The sequence below is a fragment of the Podarcis melisellensis genome (assembly GCF_964234715.1).
Source record: "Podarcis melisellensis genome assembly, chromosome: 13".
Taxonomy (NCBI): domain Eukaryota; kingdom Metazoa; phylum Chordata; class Lepidosauria; order Squamata; family Lacertidae; genus Podarcis; species Podarcis melisellensis.
In genome coordinates, this window is record NC_138545.1 from 31,668,648 (window position 1) to 31,690,173 (window position 21,526).

The 21,526-nt window shown below is 44.3% G+C and overlaps 1 protein-coding gene across 10 annotated transcripts in view; it reads right to left on the bottom strand.

The window, feature by feature from the left end:
• Window positions 1-21,526, bottom strand: part of ATP6V0A1 (ATPase H+ transporting V0 subunit a1) — a 42,198-nt gene that overhangs the window by 10,648 nt on the left and 10,024 nt on the right. For 4 of the 10 annotated variants that reach the window (XM_081885170.1, XM_081885168.1, XM_081885171.1 and 1 more), the window contains exons 6-20: window positions 19,576-19,679; window positions 17,872-17,998; window positions 16,029-16,111; window positions 15,792-15,885; window positions 13,411-13,623; window positions 12,339-12,489; window positions 10,625-10,764; window positions 9,824-9,981; window positions 9,445-9,535; window positions 8,363-8,481; window positions 7,937-8,150; window positions 7,307-7,414; window positions 6,381-6,455; window positions 3,293-3,400; window positions 1,845-1,862 (exon numbers count right to left, since the gene is read on the bottom strand). In XM_081885170.1, the coding sequence (XP_081741296.1) occupies window positions 1,845-1,862; window positions 3,293-3,400; window positions 6,381-6,455; window positions 7,307-7,414; window positions 7,937-8,150; window positions 8,363-8,481; window positions 9,445-9,535; window positions 9,824-9,981; window positions 10,625-10,764; window positions 12,339-12,489; window positions 13,411-13,623; window positions 15,792-15,885; window positions 16,029-16,111; window positions 17,872-17,998; window positions 19,576-19,679 (1,803 nt within the window). The remainder of the gene's footprint in view (window positions 1-1,844; window positions 1,863-3,292; window positions 3,401-6,380; window positions 6,456-7,306; window positions 7,415-7,936; window positions 8,151-8,362; window positions 8,482-9,444; window positions 9,536-9,823; window positions 9,982-10,624; window positions 10,765-12,338; window positions 12,490-13,410; window positions 13,624-15,791; window positions 15,886-16,028; window positions 16,112-17,871; window positions 17,999-19,575; window positions 19,680-21,526) is intronic. The other 6 variants (XM_081885174.1, XM_081885177.1, XM_081885175.1 and 3 more) reach the window with 6 other exon arrangements.

The following is a 21,526-nucleotide window of genomic DNA, read 5'->3' on the forward strand; positions in this document are numbered from 1 at the left end:
GCCCATAAACGTTCAGGCATACCATCACAGTGAAGAGGGCTAGGAATGTGTTAGGGGGCGGGGGGAGAAGAGGAGTGCAAGTGAAAGCTGACTTTTTCAGGCGGCTGAATTCTGTGCCCAAAGCCTCATTCTGCACTCCATCAGAACTGCAGGGCACTGTGCCCTGCCAATCTCCAACATGTATTTGAAGGACAAGCAACAAAGAACAATGCTGTAAGAGCCGGCAGGTGATTGAAAGGATGGCTGCAGCAGCAGAAGATGGATAAACCAACATTAAAATTATAAGCAATATTCCAGTTCTTTCGATGCACTGCTTACTCTGTTAATTTTCGTACTTTTGCAGCCTGGCAACAGACCCCTCAGGACTGCACTGCTCAGCATTTCCATGGTTATTGTACAAAGGCAATGGGGGCAATTCAAGCGTTGCTCTTTTCCTATGCAGAACCTTCTGGGCCCATCCAGCATTTCCCATCACCGCATTGATATCCATTATCAGAGCCTCTTATCAACTGACTGTGATGTGGAGGTTGCTGCATTTTCTCTTGGCAGACGCACAAAGATAAAATGTATATTTTTAACTTCTGCTATCATTGGCTGCCAGGGAGGTGGCTCTCCACAAAAGCTAGATGAAGTGACAGGTCATTCATAAAGAAGTCAAAGCAAGGAGCAAATATGCTGGAATCCCAATCCACTAACTCCCCTTTTACTGGTGGATTGTGTCCAGACCTGTTGACTTTGAGTAGGTGGCTAGTGAACATTAACACCCCACCTGAAGACTGGCATCCGTCACTCCTAATCTGAATGTTTATCAACTGATTGGCTCAATTTGCACAGAACAATAAACCAACTTGGGGAGAACGCAGCTGGAGAGGAGATCACCGTCATTTTGCACCTTCTCTGCACTGCTGTGAGCTAAGCCACAGTTTGGCTCAGTGTGTCATCTGAACCCAGGCTCGTGGTTTGTCTTCTCTAGAAAAACCACAAGCTGTAAAACCAACAAACCTTGATGATAGCTTGTGGCTTGTTAGAATGGCACGAACCACAAGTCCAGGCTCTGATGACACTCAGGCCAAACCTGCAGTAACAAGAGGATGGGAGCAGAAGCAAAGTGACTGTGATATCCTCTTCTGGAACCTGCACGCTCAAGTGTTTGTGCTAACCATGGTTCAGCTTAGCTCAACCATAGGTCAATGCCAGGTGGGGTGGGTTTTCCCTCCCAGCAACTGTAACAAAACTAACCTCAGTATGTCTGTAGTCAGCTCTCTCAGTGAGCTGTTGCATGAACTGTCCAATGAGTGATCCTGTTGTAAAGTCTTGCCAGAATTTTCAGGAAACGGCCATGGGAATAAACAAAAGACCCAGGAGAGCAGGCCCCAGGGATACTGGAAATTTGGCAATTAAGGGGCACGCTGGAGTTCAGGGGATGGAGGAAGTTGGCGTTTTAAAATAAAGGTGTAAACATGTCCACGTCCCGTTCCAAAGGCTTCTGCTACTTTTGGGATTCTGTTCTACAAATTATTGAGGTGCACAGGTTGTGCACATAACAGTGACGAATATGCAACCCACACCACAAAGGTAAGGCAGTGGGTCCCCATTAAGCACATGCAGCTGTTCAAACAAACATGTCTTTTGTTTGTAAATGAATATGATGCTGTTTTCTATGGAAATGGGTATTATTGACCTCTGATTACAAGAAGGAGGCATCACAAAATGAGATGCTATGAAAAGATGAAGAAAGAATTTCAAGTCACAGATGCAAATATGCCTAATTCTACAAAATGGTGTACAGTGATGGGAGCAATGATCTGGATAAAGACAGACAGAGAAACTGGCTACAGGCTTACCACCTCCTCCACGGCAGGCTTGAAAACACAAGGGAATATTTGGTTTGGTCATGCATCATTTGATAACACAAGAGCATATCCTCTTTCAGTGCAATATCCTAAAATGCAACTGTGCTCTATCATTGCTGTTGCTGCATTCCACTTCATTTTGCACTGGTAACAACTGTGACTTCTCCCCAAGGGAGAGAAGGCCAAGACTGATTTGCCAAACCATCAGCTCTCAGTTTCAGCCCTATCACCACAATTTGAGGGATATTAGTCTAGTTTTACAGTGCTTCTTGTGTACCAGTTGTGAAAAACTCTGAAAGCTTGTAGTGTACCAAGCATTGTAGGGGTGTGTGTGTCAAAGCTCAAAGTTAAGAGCACACACTCTGCATGCATTAAGGACCCGCATTTAATCCCTGGCATCTCCAAGGGATTCTCCAAAGGATCTCAGGAAATAGAGCTAGGAAAGACTTCCTAACACTCTGGAGAGACACTGTCAATCAAAAGTAGACAGCACTAAGGCAAAGTGGAACAGTCTGATTCAAGATATGGCAGGTTCATACATTTGCACCAATGGCAATGCCTATTCTCAGAACTTAAAACTGCTTTCCAGCAACCCTGAGAATGCTCATTTTATATGAAGGCTAAAACCTGTGTTAGGACAGCAGCCCTCAGGACAGGGCCAAGATCCATTACACTGCTCCACTGGCTTACATTTTGAACTGCCACATCACCAACTATAACCAGAGATCCTGTATGCTTGAATTTATATTAATGTTTCAAGGCTATAAGCCATCTCAGTAAGATTGCCTTGTACACAAAGGCGGTGTACAAGGATGCACTCTTCAAAAAGTGGATAACAAGAGCCTGCACAGCTAAGATGCACCTCCCACCACCCTGAGACATAGTGGTCTGCCTGGAAAAATCAGAAGACCTTCTCCCATGCAGACAAGCAAATGGAATGGAAGATGCCTTGTTCAGTTCTCTTTGAAACAAGGGCAGCAGTGATGCAGCCCATTCAGATATTTCCCATGGCGAAGCCAGGAGATTGTAACAGACCCTCAAATCTGACCTGAAGTCTTTACTATCCACCTTGAAAGGGACCCCCGTCCACCACAAACTATTGAGAACTTAAGACACAGCCTCAGCTTATTACAACCACCTTTTGAAGGGGGCTGCCCACAGATTTTTCCAAGTGCCAGAACAAAGACACTACAGGAAGTGTTCCCAAGTGTCAAATTGAGCTTCCCTAGTCTTAAGAAAAACAGTTACTGGGGCAACACAGTTTCCAAGCAATCTGCTTTGGCTAGTTTGAGTAAATGTCAGCTGCAAGAGAGGGTAAATGGATACAGGCCTGGTCTGATCTGGTAATATATGTAAGGAGAGTCATAAAAGGTCCACCCCTTCTTGTAACATCTCCCAAATGAAAGTTTGTTGTACAAAGAAAGAACGGGAGGTCTTACCTCCTCCCCCTCCTCCGAATGGGTTGAGAGCTGGTCGTGCTGTATTATCTCTGCATCTTCTTCAGTTGGGCCATTGCCCACACGGATCCCACCAAAATTGAGTGTCCCCTAAAGCAGACAACAGAGGAGAAAACAAGAGGAGACACACAATCGGTTCATGTTTTAGTATGGAATTGGCATGCAGGGCCATTAGCAGAACTGGCCCTACCATATGAGAGAGAGAGAGAAGAGAGAGAGAGAGAGAGAGAGAGAGAGAGAGAGAGAGAGAGAGAGAGAGAGAGAGAGACTTGCCTTATGGGTACCAGTAAAACAAATTATGGGTTTCCAGCACTTTTGAGCATCAAGAACTGAGCAATTTGTTAAAGTGTTTTGGCTACTAGAGCATGCTTTGGTCTGCTTTCCAGGGCTCCTCCTTCTTCGGAACAGCCTAAGCTTGTACTGCTACGAATCCAAAGGCAGCAAAAGCTGGCGCAACAACATTAGTCTAAAGTAGAGAGCTTACCAGACACTGGACCTCTCAAAATGGGAAACTAGGGGTTAGGGACTGGAGGGGTGGGGAGAGAGGAGAAGTGAGAGAAGGAGAACCAGGAATCAAGAATCTCAAATGCTTTTTTTAAAAAAAGGCTGTATGTTTGCAACATCAGCAAGAACTCTCACAATATTCCCTAGAGAAAGATGCAATCAGTGGCCTATGAAATAAATAATCTGTTAGCAAGTGAAGAAATGGACGCAAAGCCTCCTGAACTCTGCTGCTGGGTATGGCTGACACTGTCTGGCTCTTCGACAACACAAGCAGGGAAGACCAGACCTGTCCTTACATGGGGAGGCCTGGCCAGGCCAAGACACTCCTTTTTGGGGCATACATTCAGCCATTTGAGACTCTCCAATGAATGCAGCTTTCATCAGATGCTAGGAAGGAATACATTAATAACTAGATTAAAGGCAACTTACTTTGATAAGTCCATAAGGGATTCTTTGTAATGTCGATTAATCAGTATTTTTTTAAAAAAAGAACATAGATCTGTCTGTGTGTACACCATTTGCTTTCAGAAATAGATTTGATATATTCTATTAAAAAATTGGCAAAAAGGAAACCCATATTGTTTCTAAGTCTAGGACCTAGGACCCTCGTACCTACGGGACCGCCTCTCCCGGTATGCCCCACGGAGAACCTCAAGGTCCATAAATAGCAACACCCTAGTGGTCCCGGGCCCTAAGGAAGTTAGATTAGCTTCAACCAGAGCCCAGGGCCTTTTCAACACTGGCTCCGGCCTGGTGGAACGCTCTGCCTCATGAGACCAGGGCCCTGCAGGATCTGATATCTTTCCGCAGAGCCTGTAAGACAGAGTTGTTCCACCTGGCCTTTGGCTTGGAGCCAATTTGATTCCCTCCCTCCCTCTCTTTCTTTTTTCCTTTCCATCTCCTCCTGCGATGAGGCTACATTTTAATATTTTAATGTTTCAATATTTAAATGTTGTATTTTAATTTTGTTGTTGTTGTTTTGTTTTTAAGTTGTAATTATTCAACTTGTTTTTATTATTGCTTGTAAGCCGCACTGAGCCCGGCCTTGGCTGGGGAGGACGGGGTATAAATAAAAATTATTATTATTATTATTATTAGTCTAACGGGACATACTGTGGAATCTGCAGGCTACACTAGAAACCCTCGCCCTAGCGATATTCCCATCCCATTGGCTTCCGATTTCACAGATAGTTACTTGAAAGTCAAATGGGACGCCCACACTCAGAGGCAGTATACCTCTGAATACCAGATGTTGAGAAGGTTATCAGCTTCAGGTTCAAGCATGCCAGCTCCAAGAGGCATCTGGAAAGAATGCTGGGCTAATGGGCTTTCTGGTCCTATGTTCTTCAACCCGCCTTTGTAGTCTTGAGGGTTAAAACCATTTCCCACATGAAAGCAAGAAATTCTGAAGTTACCAGATTTTTTGTGAGCAGCAAATTCCATGTTCTCGCAGCAAGACTGTAGAACACACAACTTTTTTTGCCGGGTTAACTGCTAAATACCACACCCCAATTTCACAGCACTAATCACATGCTTTGTTCCAAAAACCTGGCATGCCATTCAACTGACTGCAGAAGACTTTCTGGAGTGCAACAGCATACCAAAATGCAAACAGCTGTTTTGCTCTCCAGCAATCGTCGGTAGATAGGCTACAACTGTCACAATGGCACAGAGAGTTGTGGACGCAATTAAGAACAGCACCGAAGTGGGCAGCCGGCAACTCAGTGCACTGCCACAAGGATTCCCAAAGCGACCATTAGCTAGCAGGCAGCAAGAAACTGGTGAAGGCCAGAGACGTGAACTCAGAAGGGATGGCATTGCTGAGAGACACCACCAATTATGGCACTCTGAAAACATGGGATGCAAATTAAAAACGTACTCGAGAGACAAAAATCCTGGGGAGGACTGTGAAGAAAGGGAGGGGAGGAAAGCCACAGAAGTGGCAGCTATGCAAAAGCCAAGGGCCTTGGCATCTGGAAAGAGGGGGCTTCCCCCCACATACACACACTAGGGCGAAGAACCTCTTTGTGCTGCAACCGTGGTTTTCAAACTGTGTGCCCCAGGAACTCTGAGGTTCCTTAGACACATAGCAGGAGTTCCACAATTAACATTTATAATGACAAGGAAGCTGCCCATAAGGCAGCGTTGTCCATCCTTGCCAATTTCCCCTGCAGTGTGCATCCACAGAGGAGAGTTGGGCGCATCCCAAGACATACAACTCAGTTTGTGAAGAACGGTGGCTGCCCCTAACAAACCTGGACAGCACTCCAAGGAAATGAGGGCAGCACACCCCTGAGCACTGCCTAGTGTCCTCTGCCAAGCACAACTGCAGGAGACCCTTGGCATACACACCAAAGTTTGAAATCCAACCACATTATACGGTTGCGTTGTGTCCCCTGAGCACGTGGGTGTAGGGTTTGGAAAGGATGAGATCTCTTGGAACGTATCTTTCCGAGGAAAGGGCCGCTGTGCCGTTCCTCCTCCTCAGGGCAGATACTTTCCAAGGCCCCTGGGCACCTCCCGTTCTCGCCATGTGCATCCTTTTGGCATCTTTTAATCCACTCACTGTTGCAGCCGCCGCTGCCTCTACTGCCTGCGGACTCTGGGCTGGGCTGACAGGGGGTTCCACGGGCTGCCCTTCCTGATAGCGAATGGAAGGAAAGAAAAGGGGAAAAGGAGGAGAAAAACAAAGAGAAAAGAAGGGAGACGAATGGAGGGGTCATGGGGAGATGAGATGGTCAGAGAAGGAAGAGGGAGCGTCTTTAACCGAGCTGCAATGTGAAGGGCTGTTGCATCTTTAACAGCTTGCCACAAGAACACCACAGCCGCCACGTCTCTGGAGAATCACAGCAGCAGGTTGGTGTCCTTAAAAGCTTAACGTCACCAGCCTGCATGACAGGTTTTAGGACTAAACCATTCTGAATGTCTCTGCTGATGGAAGGCTATTTTCCTCCAGCAGAACCACACCAGTTCTGCACTCCCAAGTGGCTGCTTGAGCTCATGCTCCCTTGAGCAGCAACGTCTCACTCTACATGGGCAAATCTCTTCTGAAACCAAATGGGAGATTCAAAAGCCTCTTTTGTGAATAGGGGCCGGCTGGTCAAAAGAAAGGGTCTTTTAAAAAAAATCCCAGTGGGTTGGGGAACACTTAAAGCAGCTCTGTGGATCCCAGCCATGGGTGGCAAATGCATGCATATGAACCAGGATTTCGGATGGATCCAGAAAGCGACCAGTGGTCATGAGAGATGCTGCCTGTTCGCTAAATTACAGCTGTGCCTCTGCCTGCAAGCAGGATTTAAACTGCAATCCTAAACCTGAAAGTAAGTCGCAATGATTCCAGTACGTTTTCATTCTAAGAAAGTATGCTTAGGACTGAAGTGCTAACAGAGCTCCATCTGGATGCAGATCTCCGTCGCAGAAATCCAGACTAAGCCTCTAGTATCTGAACAAATAAGACCTACAAAGGAAAGAGGGAAAAACAGATTCACCCACCAAGTGCTTTCTTCGCAAGTACTGCTGGCGAAGGACCAGAGGTTTGGCAACCAGCATCCACGGCACGCACAGCAATGCTACCACAACCAGGAAGCACTGGAGCCCTTTCTGTGGGGAACAGAGATGAGCGAGTGAGATTATCACCAACAGGCAAGCACATCCAGTTCCCTAAGCCCTCCTGCCTGCGTTTGAATGAAGAACCCTTTCATATTCTTTCAGGAGAACTTGCCCACACTTCCCTGTTGCCATAGGGTCTAGAAATTTGCTCTTAAATCAAAACTCATATTCTAAATAATTGCATGAATGCTAGCAGGTACAGATGTGTGTGCTCCTGCACAAACCTCACAACAAATGGGAGCTTCTGCATGTTTTCATGTGGTTTGCAAAGGAGTAGTTCTTGCTGAAATGTCAAGGTTGCAGGTTCGATCCCCATATGCATATTTCGATCCCCCAGCTGCATATTTCTGCACTGAAGGGGGTTAAACTAGATGATCCTCAGGATCCTTTCCAATTCTAGGATTCTTGCCCCTCCCAGCTCAGCAGTAGATTCCCCCACACACACACTTAAAGCCAGAACAAGGAAGGCGCTGCTTTCTGCAAAACAGCTCTTGCCCTCACCAAACCACCTACCTGTCCCCTATAAAGCATCTTTTCTTTGGGATCATAGGAGAAGAGAAACATGTTGATGAAGTGGATGAGAAGACTTGGTGCATCCATGGAGTTCTTAGCATCGTAGGCTGTCCACTTATAGAAAATGAGGATGACCAGATAGCCAAACAGCGACGTCATGAAGACTATTTCAGGGATAAACCCGAGGTAGATGTTCAGAGGTTTCTTAAAGTAGCTAGAAGATATGCAAAGAAGGAATTTAAGACCCTGCCTTCAATCAACGGATACAAGAGATATGTCTCCAACCCTGGAGAGCTGCTGCCAGTCAGTGCAGACCATACTGTGCTAGGTACACCAAAGGTCTGGGCTCAGTATAAGGCAGCTTTCTATGGTCCTGCATCTTCTCAGCCTGTCTACTGACTACTAAACTAAAATGAGCACACTCACATGTGATTGAGCAGACTGAGAGAGACGCCAAAGAGCATGTGGATGATGCCCAGAATGACAGACATCTTCATCTTGAAGGAGTTGAGGAAGGTCAGCTTGTTGGTGGCGATATTCCAGATCTAGTGCAAAGTGCAAAGACCCAAGTGTGTTCAGAACCAAGGAAGAGGACAAACAGTGAAACAGCTAAGTACACCCAGACCCATAATATCCTCAGTAACACCCAAAATAATCTGCTCTCCGAAGGAACATTTCTTTTACTTTATAAAGCATCCTTGAGACCAAGCATGACGTGGTGTGTCTTTTATTTTTAAAAATGTTAACCGTGTGGTCATGGCTACAGGAACAACTTTAAGACAGTTTCTGTGAAAGGCTTTGAGTGTAAAGGATACTCCAAGGATCTGGGTGGATCTCCCTCCCCTGTGTTCTTCACATAATTGAAGGCCTGCCTGTCCCCACTGTGAACTTTGGTCTCAACCTTACTGCCCACTAATATTCCCTGATGTCAAGACTACACAAGTTGCACTTTAGGGGTGAGTAACTTCAAGGGCATTTCCGTTCCACAGCAGTAACATGCCACATTTGACTCTAGTGAATCTGCCTTTCATGCAGAAGGTCCCAGGTTCTCAACCCGCAGCTTCTCTAGGTAAGGCTAGGGGAAATTCCTGCCTGAAACCCTGGAGAGCTGCTGCCAGTCAGTGTAGGCAGTACTAATATAGACTGACCAATGGTCTGTCTCTGCATGATGCAGCTTTCTATGTACTTAATTTGTGAGACAGAGCTGTTCTATAGAAAGAGGTACTAGAGTAATTCAGGAATTTAGTGCTTCAGTCTTTTTAAAAAATACTCTCCTACTTCAAAACTTCCCTTCATAAAGCAACATCAGAAGGGGAACAGTTCAGCACAGCCTCCTCCCTGGTTTACTAAGCTTACAGTATGCAGGGAGTTCTTTACACGGTGGCTGCCCAAAAAGAGACTTAAGAGGAAGTGGCACAGTTCAGAACTCTACCACCCTTATCAACACTTGCTGTTCAAGAAACAAACAACTCTACACGTGAACAGTAGCTGCAAGGAGGTGCTCTTACCGGATCTATGCCAAAGGGGTATGCCCCGCCGAAGACACCCTCAATGGCAGGATTTAGCTGAAGGCTAGGATATTCCTTGAGAAGATCTTCTCTGTGGGCAAGAGAGCAGAAAGCTATAAACAAAGAATGACTGGAGGAGTACAACACAGGCACTATAGTGGAGTGCATCTTTGGCACAGCTGGGGGGCAGGGGAGGCGGGGTGGGAAACAGCTCTGGTTCTTTAGTTCCACACAGAGAATGCGCTAGTCACACAGGAGGTGCTGCTGCATCCCTGCCATGTCCTCCTCTTCCCACCCACCCCTCCCGCATTAGCACACTGCTCACAGTGAGCATTTCACAGGCCTTCCTTGTGCCTTTGTGAGCATCTCATCAACTTACGTCCAGTTGGATTTCAGGAACATTGGCCGGACGCTCCAGGATGAGCCAAACATATTGAGAGACTTTGAGAAGCAGTCGTTATAGATCAGGCCGGTATAAACGGAGAAAGAACCCATCAGGAGAATGATGTAGCGGCCGCAGAAAATGGTGCTGAACATCTGGCCAGTAAACAAGAGGAGGAGAATTTGGGGGCGGAGGCGGTGGGGCGGGGAGAGAGAGAGAGATAAAAAATACAAGTTGCATAATCAAGACATTGTTGTCTCCCCATCACTGTCACCCCTCAGAGAAGGACACTGTGACCAAAGACAAGGGAAATCTCTGTCCACCTTATTCCAGGGCTTGAAGGGCCACAGGTCTGATCCAGACGGACAGAGACTTACTGAAAACGCCTGCCTGCTCTGCCCAGGGAAAGGAGACAAAAAAACCCAGAAAGTGCAAAGCTTTCTTCTTCAAATTTGAATGCCAAACAAGTTCCCAGTAGTTGTGACTAAATTAAGTGAAGCTTATTTGCACCCCTGCCATTCTCCAGACCAAATTCTCGTACCTCTCAAAGCTTACTAGCCTTATGGCAGCATGCGAAGCTTTTCTCTGGACGCTTATTAAAGGCTGCAAAAGTCGCAACTCTGCCAGGAAAGGACCTCACTAATTCTTGCTATTCTCTAGATTACAATGAATTCTTCATATTGAAGATTGAATCAAATACTTCACAAGGAGCTGGAGACTGATCTTTCACTTTCGCTTTCATTCCCAACCCCACAACCTGTCCCAATTTTTTTTGGGGGGGGGGGTTGCTGTCAATACCTCGTTGTCGCTCTTCTGTGACAGGATACGGCTCTCCCGGATCACCATCCACACACCAAACAGCGTCATGAGAATTCCGTGGCCAACATCCCCAAACATCACAGCAAACAGGAACGGGAAGGTGATGATAGTGTATGGAGCTGGGGGGGATGCAAGTGAAGGTAAGTGCATGATGGACAACGCAGCCCATCTCTTGGGAGAGGCAGCCATCCCAGGACCAGTTCTGGACGGCTAGCCCTATGGACTCCTTATATGAGCTGGCTTAGCGCATTCTGAAAATCCACTGTCTCACTGGCAATTTGTTTGGGCGGCAAACGCAATGAATACTTGAAATCTGGGCAAATATCAGCCATATCTTTAGATATATCAAAGTGGATAATATTATGCTGCGTAGTAGACTGCTATATGCACCTAACTAAATAGCCTTAGTACAGTTGTTCTGCTCAGGCTACTACTATGTCTTCTTTTCATACCACTCAGGGCTGTAGGATGCTACTTGGCCATTCTGCTGAACTCTGCGCAACTGACTTGGAAGACTAGACGTTCTCTCTTTCACAAGCCTATGCTGCCCTGAAGAAAAAAGCCACCACTCACCCAGCTTTACAATATTTCACAGAAGTCCTTGTGTAAGGAAATGAGCTTCACACTCATTTAAATTGGATTAAAAAGTAAGCCGACATATCAGCTCACTCATTTCCCCTTCTCGGTGCTCAGATCCCTCTCTAACAGAGCCTTCTTTCTCTCTGACCAAACCCACCCCCCCCAACCCTTGTCCTTCTGCTCTACGGATGTTGCTTAGTTTTCATGAAGGAGATGCTGTGTTAAGCTAGCAAAGGAGCAATTCTGCTTCTGAGGTAAGGGAAATTAACTAGCTTGGGATAAGACAATGTATTTCAAACCTAATTATTTTTCAAATGCTAATGTATCCTGTATGAACTAGCACAACTGCCTATTTTCCCCAAGAAAGGATTTACTAAATTCATGGAGATGTCATTTAACAATGAATGTTAGACATGGCAAGTGAGAGCTACAACAAAATACTGCAGTGTGAAGTGTTCCTATTCAGGGTTCCAGCCATCCACATCCTTTTCCAATTCTCAGTTCTACCCTGCCAGCCGGCATTATGTACCTATTGTGCATGCTCAGCCCTTAATTAACTGTGGGATGTTTTTTGTGGGGTAGGGGGATCCCCTAAATATTTTTCCTACTTTTACAAATCTCGACTTTCCCATGAGCCTGCTGATACCTCCCTTTCTATTTTATTTATTAATTTATTAATCACATTCTACACATGCCTCAAGAAGATTGACAAGCATACCTTAAAATGCCGTAAAGTTTTGTGTCTTTTTTATTATTCATTATACTTCCCATTCTCCCTCTGAAGGAAGCTGAGAAGCAGTTTACATGGGGTTTGAGGCGGCCTCCCCTCCAGACACATGCCTCCTTGGCTTCCTTAGTTCTATATGGATTTGGTTCACTATGTTCATAAATCTGTTTAGTTTCTGAGGGTGGTGGTGGTGGTGGTGGTGAAGAGATCTATGCTGCAGTCATATTTGCTAAGAGTCAACCCTCCCCCACCCCAAGCAACATCAGTTCCTCTCCACATAGGGTTATGCAGATGCACAAGCCAGAGAGAACAAACAGATCAAGCTTCTTCAACAATTTATCAGGTGCTAGAAGGAAAGGCTGCTTTTAGTAGGCCAGACGCCATTACCTGGATTGATCTCACGATAGGTTCCAATGCCATAGGCATCTACGATGTTCTGAAACCCAGCGGTGAACTTGTTTGTCTTGTTGTATGTGGGTGGCGTCTGGTTGGTCTGCATCCTATTCAGGATGGAGGGGACAGTGGATCCGCTGTGCTCCTGTTACACACAAACACACTGGAGGTTAGAGAGATTAGCTTGTTGTGGAGCAGAAACCAAGATCAACTTATCAACACTATTCCTAATCGTTAAGAAAGCTCTTGTAGGTTGCCACTCTGCAGGCTCCCTGCACAGCTGCATTTTGTTTCCGACGGATGCAAATTACATGATCAGGCATGTTTCCGAAGGCAAGAGAGATCGCATTGGATTAGCTCCTGAGCCTCTAACAGCAAATCAATTAATGTATTCCGGTCCCTCTCCCAAGTGCCTTAAGGCAGGAAGGTGTGCATGTATTAAAATGTCTTGTGCATTATGTGAAAACAAACAGCGCGTCAGACGAGCTTTTAAAACTCAGTGGAAAAGATCTACTCGTCACCATCCAAATGAGCCCAGAACTAGAAGAATTCAGTTGTCCTAACGCTACAGAGTCAGAAAGGGAATTCCAAGCTGTGGGTGTATTTTTGTTATAGGCTAAAAATTCTAGGCGAGTCTCTTCCCTTCAGAAAGAAGTGAGGAATCTGGGCCAAAGGCCGAATTTGTTTTCAAAGTCAGACAGATTTCAAATGAGTGCACTGTGCTCTTCTCCCATTTAGAGGGTGGAGACAAAAAGGGGAAGAAATAGATTGCCACTGAAATACCCACACAAATATCAGGGTTGGAGAAGAAGCACGTTTGTCAAGGCCAGAGCAGTACTTTGTGTCCACACACGAAACTAGCCACGGCTATTCTGCAGTCCTGTTTCGACTCAGGACACCTGTATCCAAAAACCAAAAGTCTTTTGGGGAAAGCAGCAGATTTTGCTTCCAAGACCAATGGGATTCCCCCCATGTTTTGCCTATAAAGATGCTTTCACTGGAAGTGTGCACCAGCAGTGTTTTCAGGACATAGCAGTAGAGCCAGAGTGGTATGAGTTGTACTTACCGTGCCCCGCCTGAGAGCGAACTGGATGGAGTCAAGATCAGCAACGGGACACCAGACTTCGGCAATGAGACATTTCTGGGTCACATCAATGTTGCAGAGGTTCAGGGTGTGGTAGATGGCCTTCATCTTGCGCACCTTTATGAACCAGACACGGACGTTCTTGGCAGCAGCCTGCAGGACCCTCTGTCGGTGATCCTCGGTTTGGTTCAGCACCTGAAGGGGAAGAGGGACCGTGTCACATAAGGCCAGGCTCAAGAGATGCTGAACTGCATTCCAACACTGTCTAATTCTGAGAATTCTGCTGTAACCGAAGATACAGGAAGCCTGGAACAAAGACTGTAGTTGTGCATACTACGGATTTTGCATCCAGAGAACAGGGAATTACGTGCTCCAATTAAAATAAATGCAATTACCCATAGTCTTAACATGCAATGTTTATTCTGCTTTCGATTAACCAAGGAAAGATGAGACTCAAATGGGGCATTCATCATTCTCTACCCTATCATCTATGGAAATTTTACTTAACCCACTCCAGCTTGAGACTTCACATATTTTCAGATCCTATTTTTGCAGCCATACAGGCTACAAACTTTATATCTCCCCCCCCCGCCTCCCCCAGATGTTTTTTGTTGTACAGCAGACAACCATGTCCATGCCTCCATGGTACAATCCCAGAAATCCCTTCCAGCCCAAGAACAACAAGATGTTTAGCTGAAGGCAGAGGGAGGGAATGATAACTACGCAGTGGTGAGGCAGACTGAAAAATGGGGGTGGACAGGACCACCCCTGCTCACGAGCTCTGCAATTCCAACCATGTTGTTGCAGTTACATATGCTACATATTCCACAGCATCCCTGCCGAGTATGCCAAAAGAACAAATTGCTTGCATTCCCAGTAAGAGAATGTTCACCCCTGCCCCACCTCTGCTGGCATTTGGTAGAAAAAATGCAGTATGGGGGGCGGGGAGAGAGACTGCGTGGGGAGTTTCTTAACTTTGGCAGATTTCTTGTGAAAAAGATCAGATTGCTTCAAAACTTTACATCTGAAAAATGACCATATAGACACAATAAGTCTATTAAAAAGACTAAAACAATATAACCACTCTGGAAGCTATAGCAAGGCCAACTTCTGACAGTACCCAAAAACCAACAAATGACCACAATTAGTGCTTTACAGGGGGCTAAACAGAGCTGCATTTGTTACCTCCACAAGAAGTGCAGCCCATTGCCTCAGGGCAATGGTGAGCCCAACGTACTATGCCAGTACGTACTATGTCAGGATCTTCAGTAGGGCCTTTGCTAAAGAAAAATATGTCGAGGCAGAAGAGGGACTCCGCAAGACTAGGATATCTCAGGTTAAGTTAGCTCCTTGAATTGGGCCAAGAAGCTAGCCAGTAGAGTTAATGGCTAGAGACAAATGCAGCCCCTGAATGCAAAATACCCAGTAAGCAGATGGCTTGGCATTCTTCGAAGGTTACTTTCTGAAATCATCCAGAGAAACCAAAAGCAACTCAAGGCTGGCATTGAACGCCCACTAGAAGCTCCAAATCAAGTAATGAGATGTGGTAGCTTACAGTGCCAAAAACCTCCAAGGTCTAAGAGAATCAGCAAGTAGAAATTCGCCCTGCCAATTCCCAGGAGGAGATAGTCTACAAAGGCTACCAAAGTTGCATACCCAGCCAGGGAAGCAGATTGAAATAAAGGATGTCTCATTCAGGGAAGCTTAGTCAGGTGTCACAAGGTACACTGGGAAAGTATTGGGACCAGGTTACCTAAAGGACCTTCTTCATCCACATGATCTTGCCTGTGTATTGAGATCAAGTAGGTTGGGCAGGAACACAATAGCATTTTCAGTGGCTATTCACCTCTATGCATTTTTTACCCACTAAGATAGGTATTAACGCTTTTATGCAGGATTTTTAAAAACTATCTATACCACCTTGATTTTTTCCTGTTGGTGGTATTACAGTGCTGAAATTGAAATTATTTTGAATCATGTATACTATTACCTGGAGCTCCTTAAATAGTTGTTTTTATTTTATCTATTTTAATTATTGTTTACCATTGTAAGCAGCCTTGTGAGGGTGTCTACCCTGAGATATGGCCTAAAAATACTTAATTAAGAAAATAGTTATAGCCTTAGGAGGGAGTGGGTTTGGACCAGAACCAACACCTGATTCTAGGGACACCTGGCAATTAGCTTTCACAGCCAAATTATCTGTCCACTTAGATCAATGAACACCACACCCCCTATTAGAGTATATAATTGAAGATAAACTTCCCTGAGGGTAGCAAACCAACCACAACAGAGAACAATTCAGAGCTCAGGAGGAGCACCAAGGGGGGAAAACTGATCATTCCCCACCCCCGCATCATTCATACCATCTGAAGGTCATCGATCCTGGTGTTGACTCCAGCAGCCATTTCCTTCCTTTCCTGTGGAGTTTCTGGACAGGGGTAGAGAGAAGCCCGGAATCTGAAAGACACACAGTCTGCTCAGTGACAAAGTGACAACACAGCTAATATGATGGAGTGCTCACCACTTGAAAGCCAGCTCTCCATGAATTTGGAATGAGCTGCTTGAACTCCAAGAACCTCCCGTATTTCCAACTTGCTTACCCTTCACAGATCTTCTTGACTCGGTTTTTCAGCTGGTCACCTTGGAAGAAAATAATGAACACCGACTTGTGCACATAGTCCCCCTAGAAGAGAGGGGGGGGAACCAACGCAGGGAGAAGCCATTAAACAGCGGAATAAGCTTCTGGGGTTAGGCTAATATGGAGCCATTTCCTGGGTCTCAACTACACACACACACCCAGCAGCCTGCCAACATCTGTACCATTAGGGAGCCTTTCAAAATGTATCCAGTTCCACCTCAGACCCTGCAAGCTCCCATACATGTTCCAGGGAGAGGCTATCGAGTAACCTCATTGTGCTTTTGCAGAATAATTGAGGGGGCAGGGGAGGAGGAGAAGCAGAGATTAATAACCCTATCTAATTAAGTTTGGCTGGTATAAAGAGGAATTGCAATGTAACCAGAGAACCCAGGCAAATAAGCCTAGCAGCTGAACAAGGATGTGATCTGCAGTAAACAAGCAGAAGGAAAAGGAGTGAATGGAAAGGAACTGATGTATGCGGTGGACTTTAGAGTCCAAACCCTTGAACTCTCCGGGGAGGCCAGCAGTGCATTCTTCAGGCAGCTGGCTGGGCTCAGATAGCGACTTCCCCCCTTCCTGCATTTGTTCAAGAACAAGACACCGGGCTACCTCCATTAGGAAACTTTTGTGCAGCCTTGATGAGAATAGGGGCATTGGGTGGGTGCAACCTTGTTGTCCGTTACACTTTCCTCTGCTAAGGATGAAGGCAGCTGATTGCTATGATTCCGACTGCCTTCTCTAAGACAAAGACATTCTGAATCCTAAGCTGGGACTGTGCTTTAAAAATATATATCCCACCCCACAAACAGCTGATTCCTGCAGCATATACAGACATGCAAATGAAGGGAAAATGAAAAGATTTGCTTATCTTGGACATTAGTAGACAGGTGGTAGGAACAAAATAAACCTTGACTAGGGACTGTGTTGTGGAGGGAAGAGAGACCTCTTTTCTGCCTCTCACGCACCCATCTGAACTTTTCACAAATCCTAATTTCACCTTCATTGTAACTGGTGTTTGGTTTCTCAAACAAGACACCCAAGAGTCAAGCCTGCCTGGAAGCATTTCCCAAGACTTAGGGTAACCCCTAGAGTAGCTAGCAGTACTCAAGCTCCATACAACTTACTACCTCGTATAATAATAATAATAATTAATTTTTTATTTCTACCCCGCCCACCTGGCTGGGTACCATTATTTGTCCTCACTACTAACCCTGTTGATACTGTTAGTTGTTTAAGTTAACAAAAACAGATCCATCTGTGTCATTTAACAGTGTGTTTCAGGATCCGTTTTGTTTACATTTTAAAACATGTGACAAATTTAATTATTATAGCACACCGACATAGCAAACATGTACTTAAATCAAGTCTATCCAATATTTAGAGAGCATTTGGTTTTTGAGCTCATTCATCTAGCTTAATGTTCTTCTTTAGTGGACTAAAACCATACATAGTCAAAACTTAAACTGAGAATATCTTTTTAAGGATATTGACATAAAACTCTTTTGAGGATGTATTTGAGGGTACTGAGATAAAAGGTAACTTCTATAAGTGAATTGTTAAGCTGTCAAAAGAAAAGACCACTTTTAAAATTTCACGATCCTACACCTCCACATAATGAGGGCATTATCAAATGGCTTCAAAGCAAGCAGGAAGTTGTATTTCAGATCCAATTAAAATATGATTTCCCCCTGATCCACAACAGAAGTCAAGCTTTTGTTAAGAAGAACACACTGTAAGAAGTTAGGCTGCAAGCTTTCATCTCGACAACCCACAGCAGCCTGCGGCTGCAAAAGCAGTCCTTATACCGTCACAGGGTCCTCCAGCGGATTTTCAATTTCAGCCTGACGCAAGAAGACATTTCCACGACACACCCTCCACAGCATCCGCTCAAAGGTAGGGATCCGCTCACGATTGATCACACCAGCCACAAATCTGAACACAATGGAAGTCACACAAAAATAAAAGAAATTAATATGCATTCGGCAATTTTCTGTTCAGTGCAGGGCCTGGAAGACACACAGACAGATACTGTAAAGGCAACAGAAAGCAAGAGAGGGACCCAACATGAACGGTTTGGTGAATGTGAAAGGGAAACAATCACCGTCTATGCAATTTTAGTAAAAAAAAAAAAAAGAAGGAGGTAGGATTCAAACTCTGTTTCTTCCAGCATTAAGAACTACCTGACTTTTAGAAAACATCTGAAGGCAGCCCTGTTTTGGAAAGTTTTTAATGTTTGATTCTATTTTTAATATTCTGTTGGGAGCATTATTATGATTATGATTATGAAGCCACTTTTGCTCTTTTGTGCTGTGCCTATAAAAAGGCTTGACACACTGTGGCTAAGGAAGCAGAACTATGGTTTGGCATGACATATAAACTGGCAACCCTTGTTTCATAATTGACCAGCAAAACAGGATGAGGAACCGTGCTTTGAGGTGGATTTGTGAATCATGATATGCGATGTGGTGTCTGAATTGACCAGCTATAGGTCACAGTCTATTCCCAAAGACTGCTACACCAAGGAGAGAGGCATAATCTTATGGCACTGAGTGTTGAGACAAAGGAAAAACAAAAGCAGCCAAGCACTCTACACACCACATAGTATACCTGCTGTACGTTCGGAACCTCAAACCATTATGGGTTCTAGATAGTTAGTTCAAAGCGTGATTGGCATTAAAATCTGAGATGAGGCAAAAATTAGCAAATGTTATAGAAATAAGACCTAAAGAAGTTACATTCTCAAAGAGGTGGAAATTTGCTGCAGGACACTATTTGTTAAAATGGTCCATTTAACAATGATTAAGCAATTATATAAAAAAACTAAGATGCACCACAGAAAATAAAACAAGTGAGTATCAAGTACAATACTACATGAAATCAAACATGAGAATGGAAGCTGAACAAAATTCATGCAGACAGAAAAACACATAGGATTGTCATTTTGCCTGAATTTTGCATGCTAAGAGGAGGACAAATTTAGTAGATCTTTAACTGAAAATCATTATTTCCATGTCAGCCTTTCAGAATCTGAACAAAATCCACTATTGTGTAAATCTAGAACTCTGTTTATCAATTGTTGGTGCACATAAAAGGCATCCATAGCAGCTGTCAAGGCTATCCAAATATCAAAGCAGCACTACAAGGAGATAGAGTGAAAACTGATAAGCTACAGAAATTCTATATTATCTGCACAGCCTGGGGCCAATATTTATTCGGTTCTTTACATTTCCAAAAACATAAAAGTGGAACTGCTGTCAGTTAACTGCTTTTCTGTCAACAATCTGGCACGAGATGCATCCTGTTCAATCAGATCTAATACTGAGCAACTTAATTCAGATTCAGCTAAATAATATGAACACCAAGAAATAGCTTGCTCTCCTCCAAGGAATCAAGAATAGTATGGAAGAATGCAAACCCAAGTCCTACGGCCTTAACCAATCATGACTGATGCGCAGAAGAGATCCTACAGAACACAACCGATGCTGCTGAAAAGTGAAAGTTGCACATACCCTAACCGTAGCGGGGTTCCTCTTCCCAGTTCACTCGGCTCCAGCAGAGACGAAGACTCCTCCAACAGGTCGGGATCCGCCATCTGCTGATGATGCAATTCAGCCTGAATTCACAAATCAATTAACATCTAATGAAACTAGTTAGTGGCATGCAGGGGGATGAGGAACCAGGAGATGGATGGAGAGAAGCAAAGAAATACCAAAGGAGGAAAAAATGAAAGAAGAGAAGGCTCTAGGAGGATGTGAAGAAAAGGTGAGCAAGGCATCTCCACAAAGCCAACAGAGGGAGAGCGACATGATGCTTGCGAAACACAGACCTTCCAAGCTGGGCATAAAAACTGCAAGTTAAGCTCCAAAGAAATATGGTGGGAAACGGGCAATCCCTCATTCAAGCCTCTGCAGAGTTTTGAAAAGGGAGTCTCCCCTCCCCCCCCTTTAAATGCCACCATGCAACCACTATGCAGCTGCTCTGTACTCTAGTGCATGCTATCAGCCTCAGCAAAGATGCTCCAGGCTCTATAGAGAGAGGCAAACATGTACATAGAAGTTGGAAGAAAGGCAAGAGGTTGTCTTGGCCAAGAACTGGATGGTATATACCAGCTTCCTCAAACTTGGGTCTCCAGCTCTTGTTGGACTACAATTCCCATCACCCTACCTAGCTGGACCAGTGGTTGGGGATGATGGGAATTGTAGTCCAACTGGAGACTCAAGTTTGGGAAACACTGCTATATACACTGGGCTATGTATACTATGAACCTTAGGGAAAAGATAACAAAATATTAAAATTCTGCCATAAAGCAAACCATGTTCTACACTAAACAAAGTTAGGTGTCAGTGGGTTATGATTAAGCAAACTATAGCGCCTACCTACTTATACTGTAATTTATTCTGCTTCTGTTACTAATGGGGAATAGCAAAAGTTATGTAGGGCACTGAAGCTCAGTCCTGGAAAGCCTCCCAGCCCCTATTCCATTTTCTGTGATTTCAGCAGGCATTTCCTATGTATTTTTCCTGCCTAGTTTCATGACCAGAGGGGTCTAAACCTTTGCTTTATTTACTTACTTATTTAATAAAATGTATATACTGCTTGATTGGAAAAAAGAAACCTCAAAGCAGTTTATGAAAGATGAAACAGTAAAGTCAATAAAAATTTAAACCCTACTTTAAAACATACAAAAGTTTAAATACTAAAAAAGATTTAAGATCGCTTTTAGAAATATGTGGATTTTAGGGTGCTTATACCCAACACCAGGGCCTAAAAATTTGAACCAGAATTCTGCAAGCTGAATCAGAACTTAGGCAAATCATCGTAATATCCTATTATGAATGATTTATTATGAAATGTGATTGCTCTGTCCAATTTATTCTGCTTTTGCTAGCTGTACGTGGCAAAGAACATGGAGGACCCAGCTACAAATAATAGAAATCTCATTAGCAATCCTCACTGGCTTCCGAGATTTCAGCAGGGTTCGCCCACACACTTCCAAGAATACTCTGCCATAATGGCTAGAAAAGGGCTTTTGTTATTTCTTTTTATTTCAATATGATCAAGAAGCCAGGTTTTAAAGTTACAGCATAATCTTGTCTTATACCAAGTTCTGTGCTTGTACAGAATATACACAGCCCCAATTTATTTGACCAGATTGACCTTGCAAAAAGATCTGAAGAGGAACAAGATAATTTTATATCCTCCAAATGCAAATAACTTGCTACTTCTGCACCTTGGGTGAACCCCACAAAAGGGAATTTTGACACCCTTTTCCCCCAGCATGCTTTATTTCAAACAAAGCATGCATGTACACATTTGTTTATTATTTAATTTCTTTTATGAATTGTTTCCCCTAAAACATCTTTTTAGCTCTTCATCTTTTCAGCTGGAATTCACGACTTAATCATTTCCCCCTGTAACCTGCTGGCTATGATTTAATGGAAACTTAACTTGCGCAAGCGC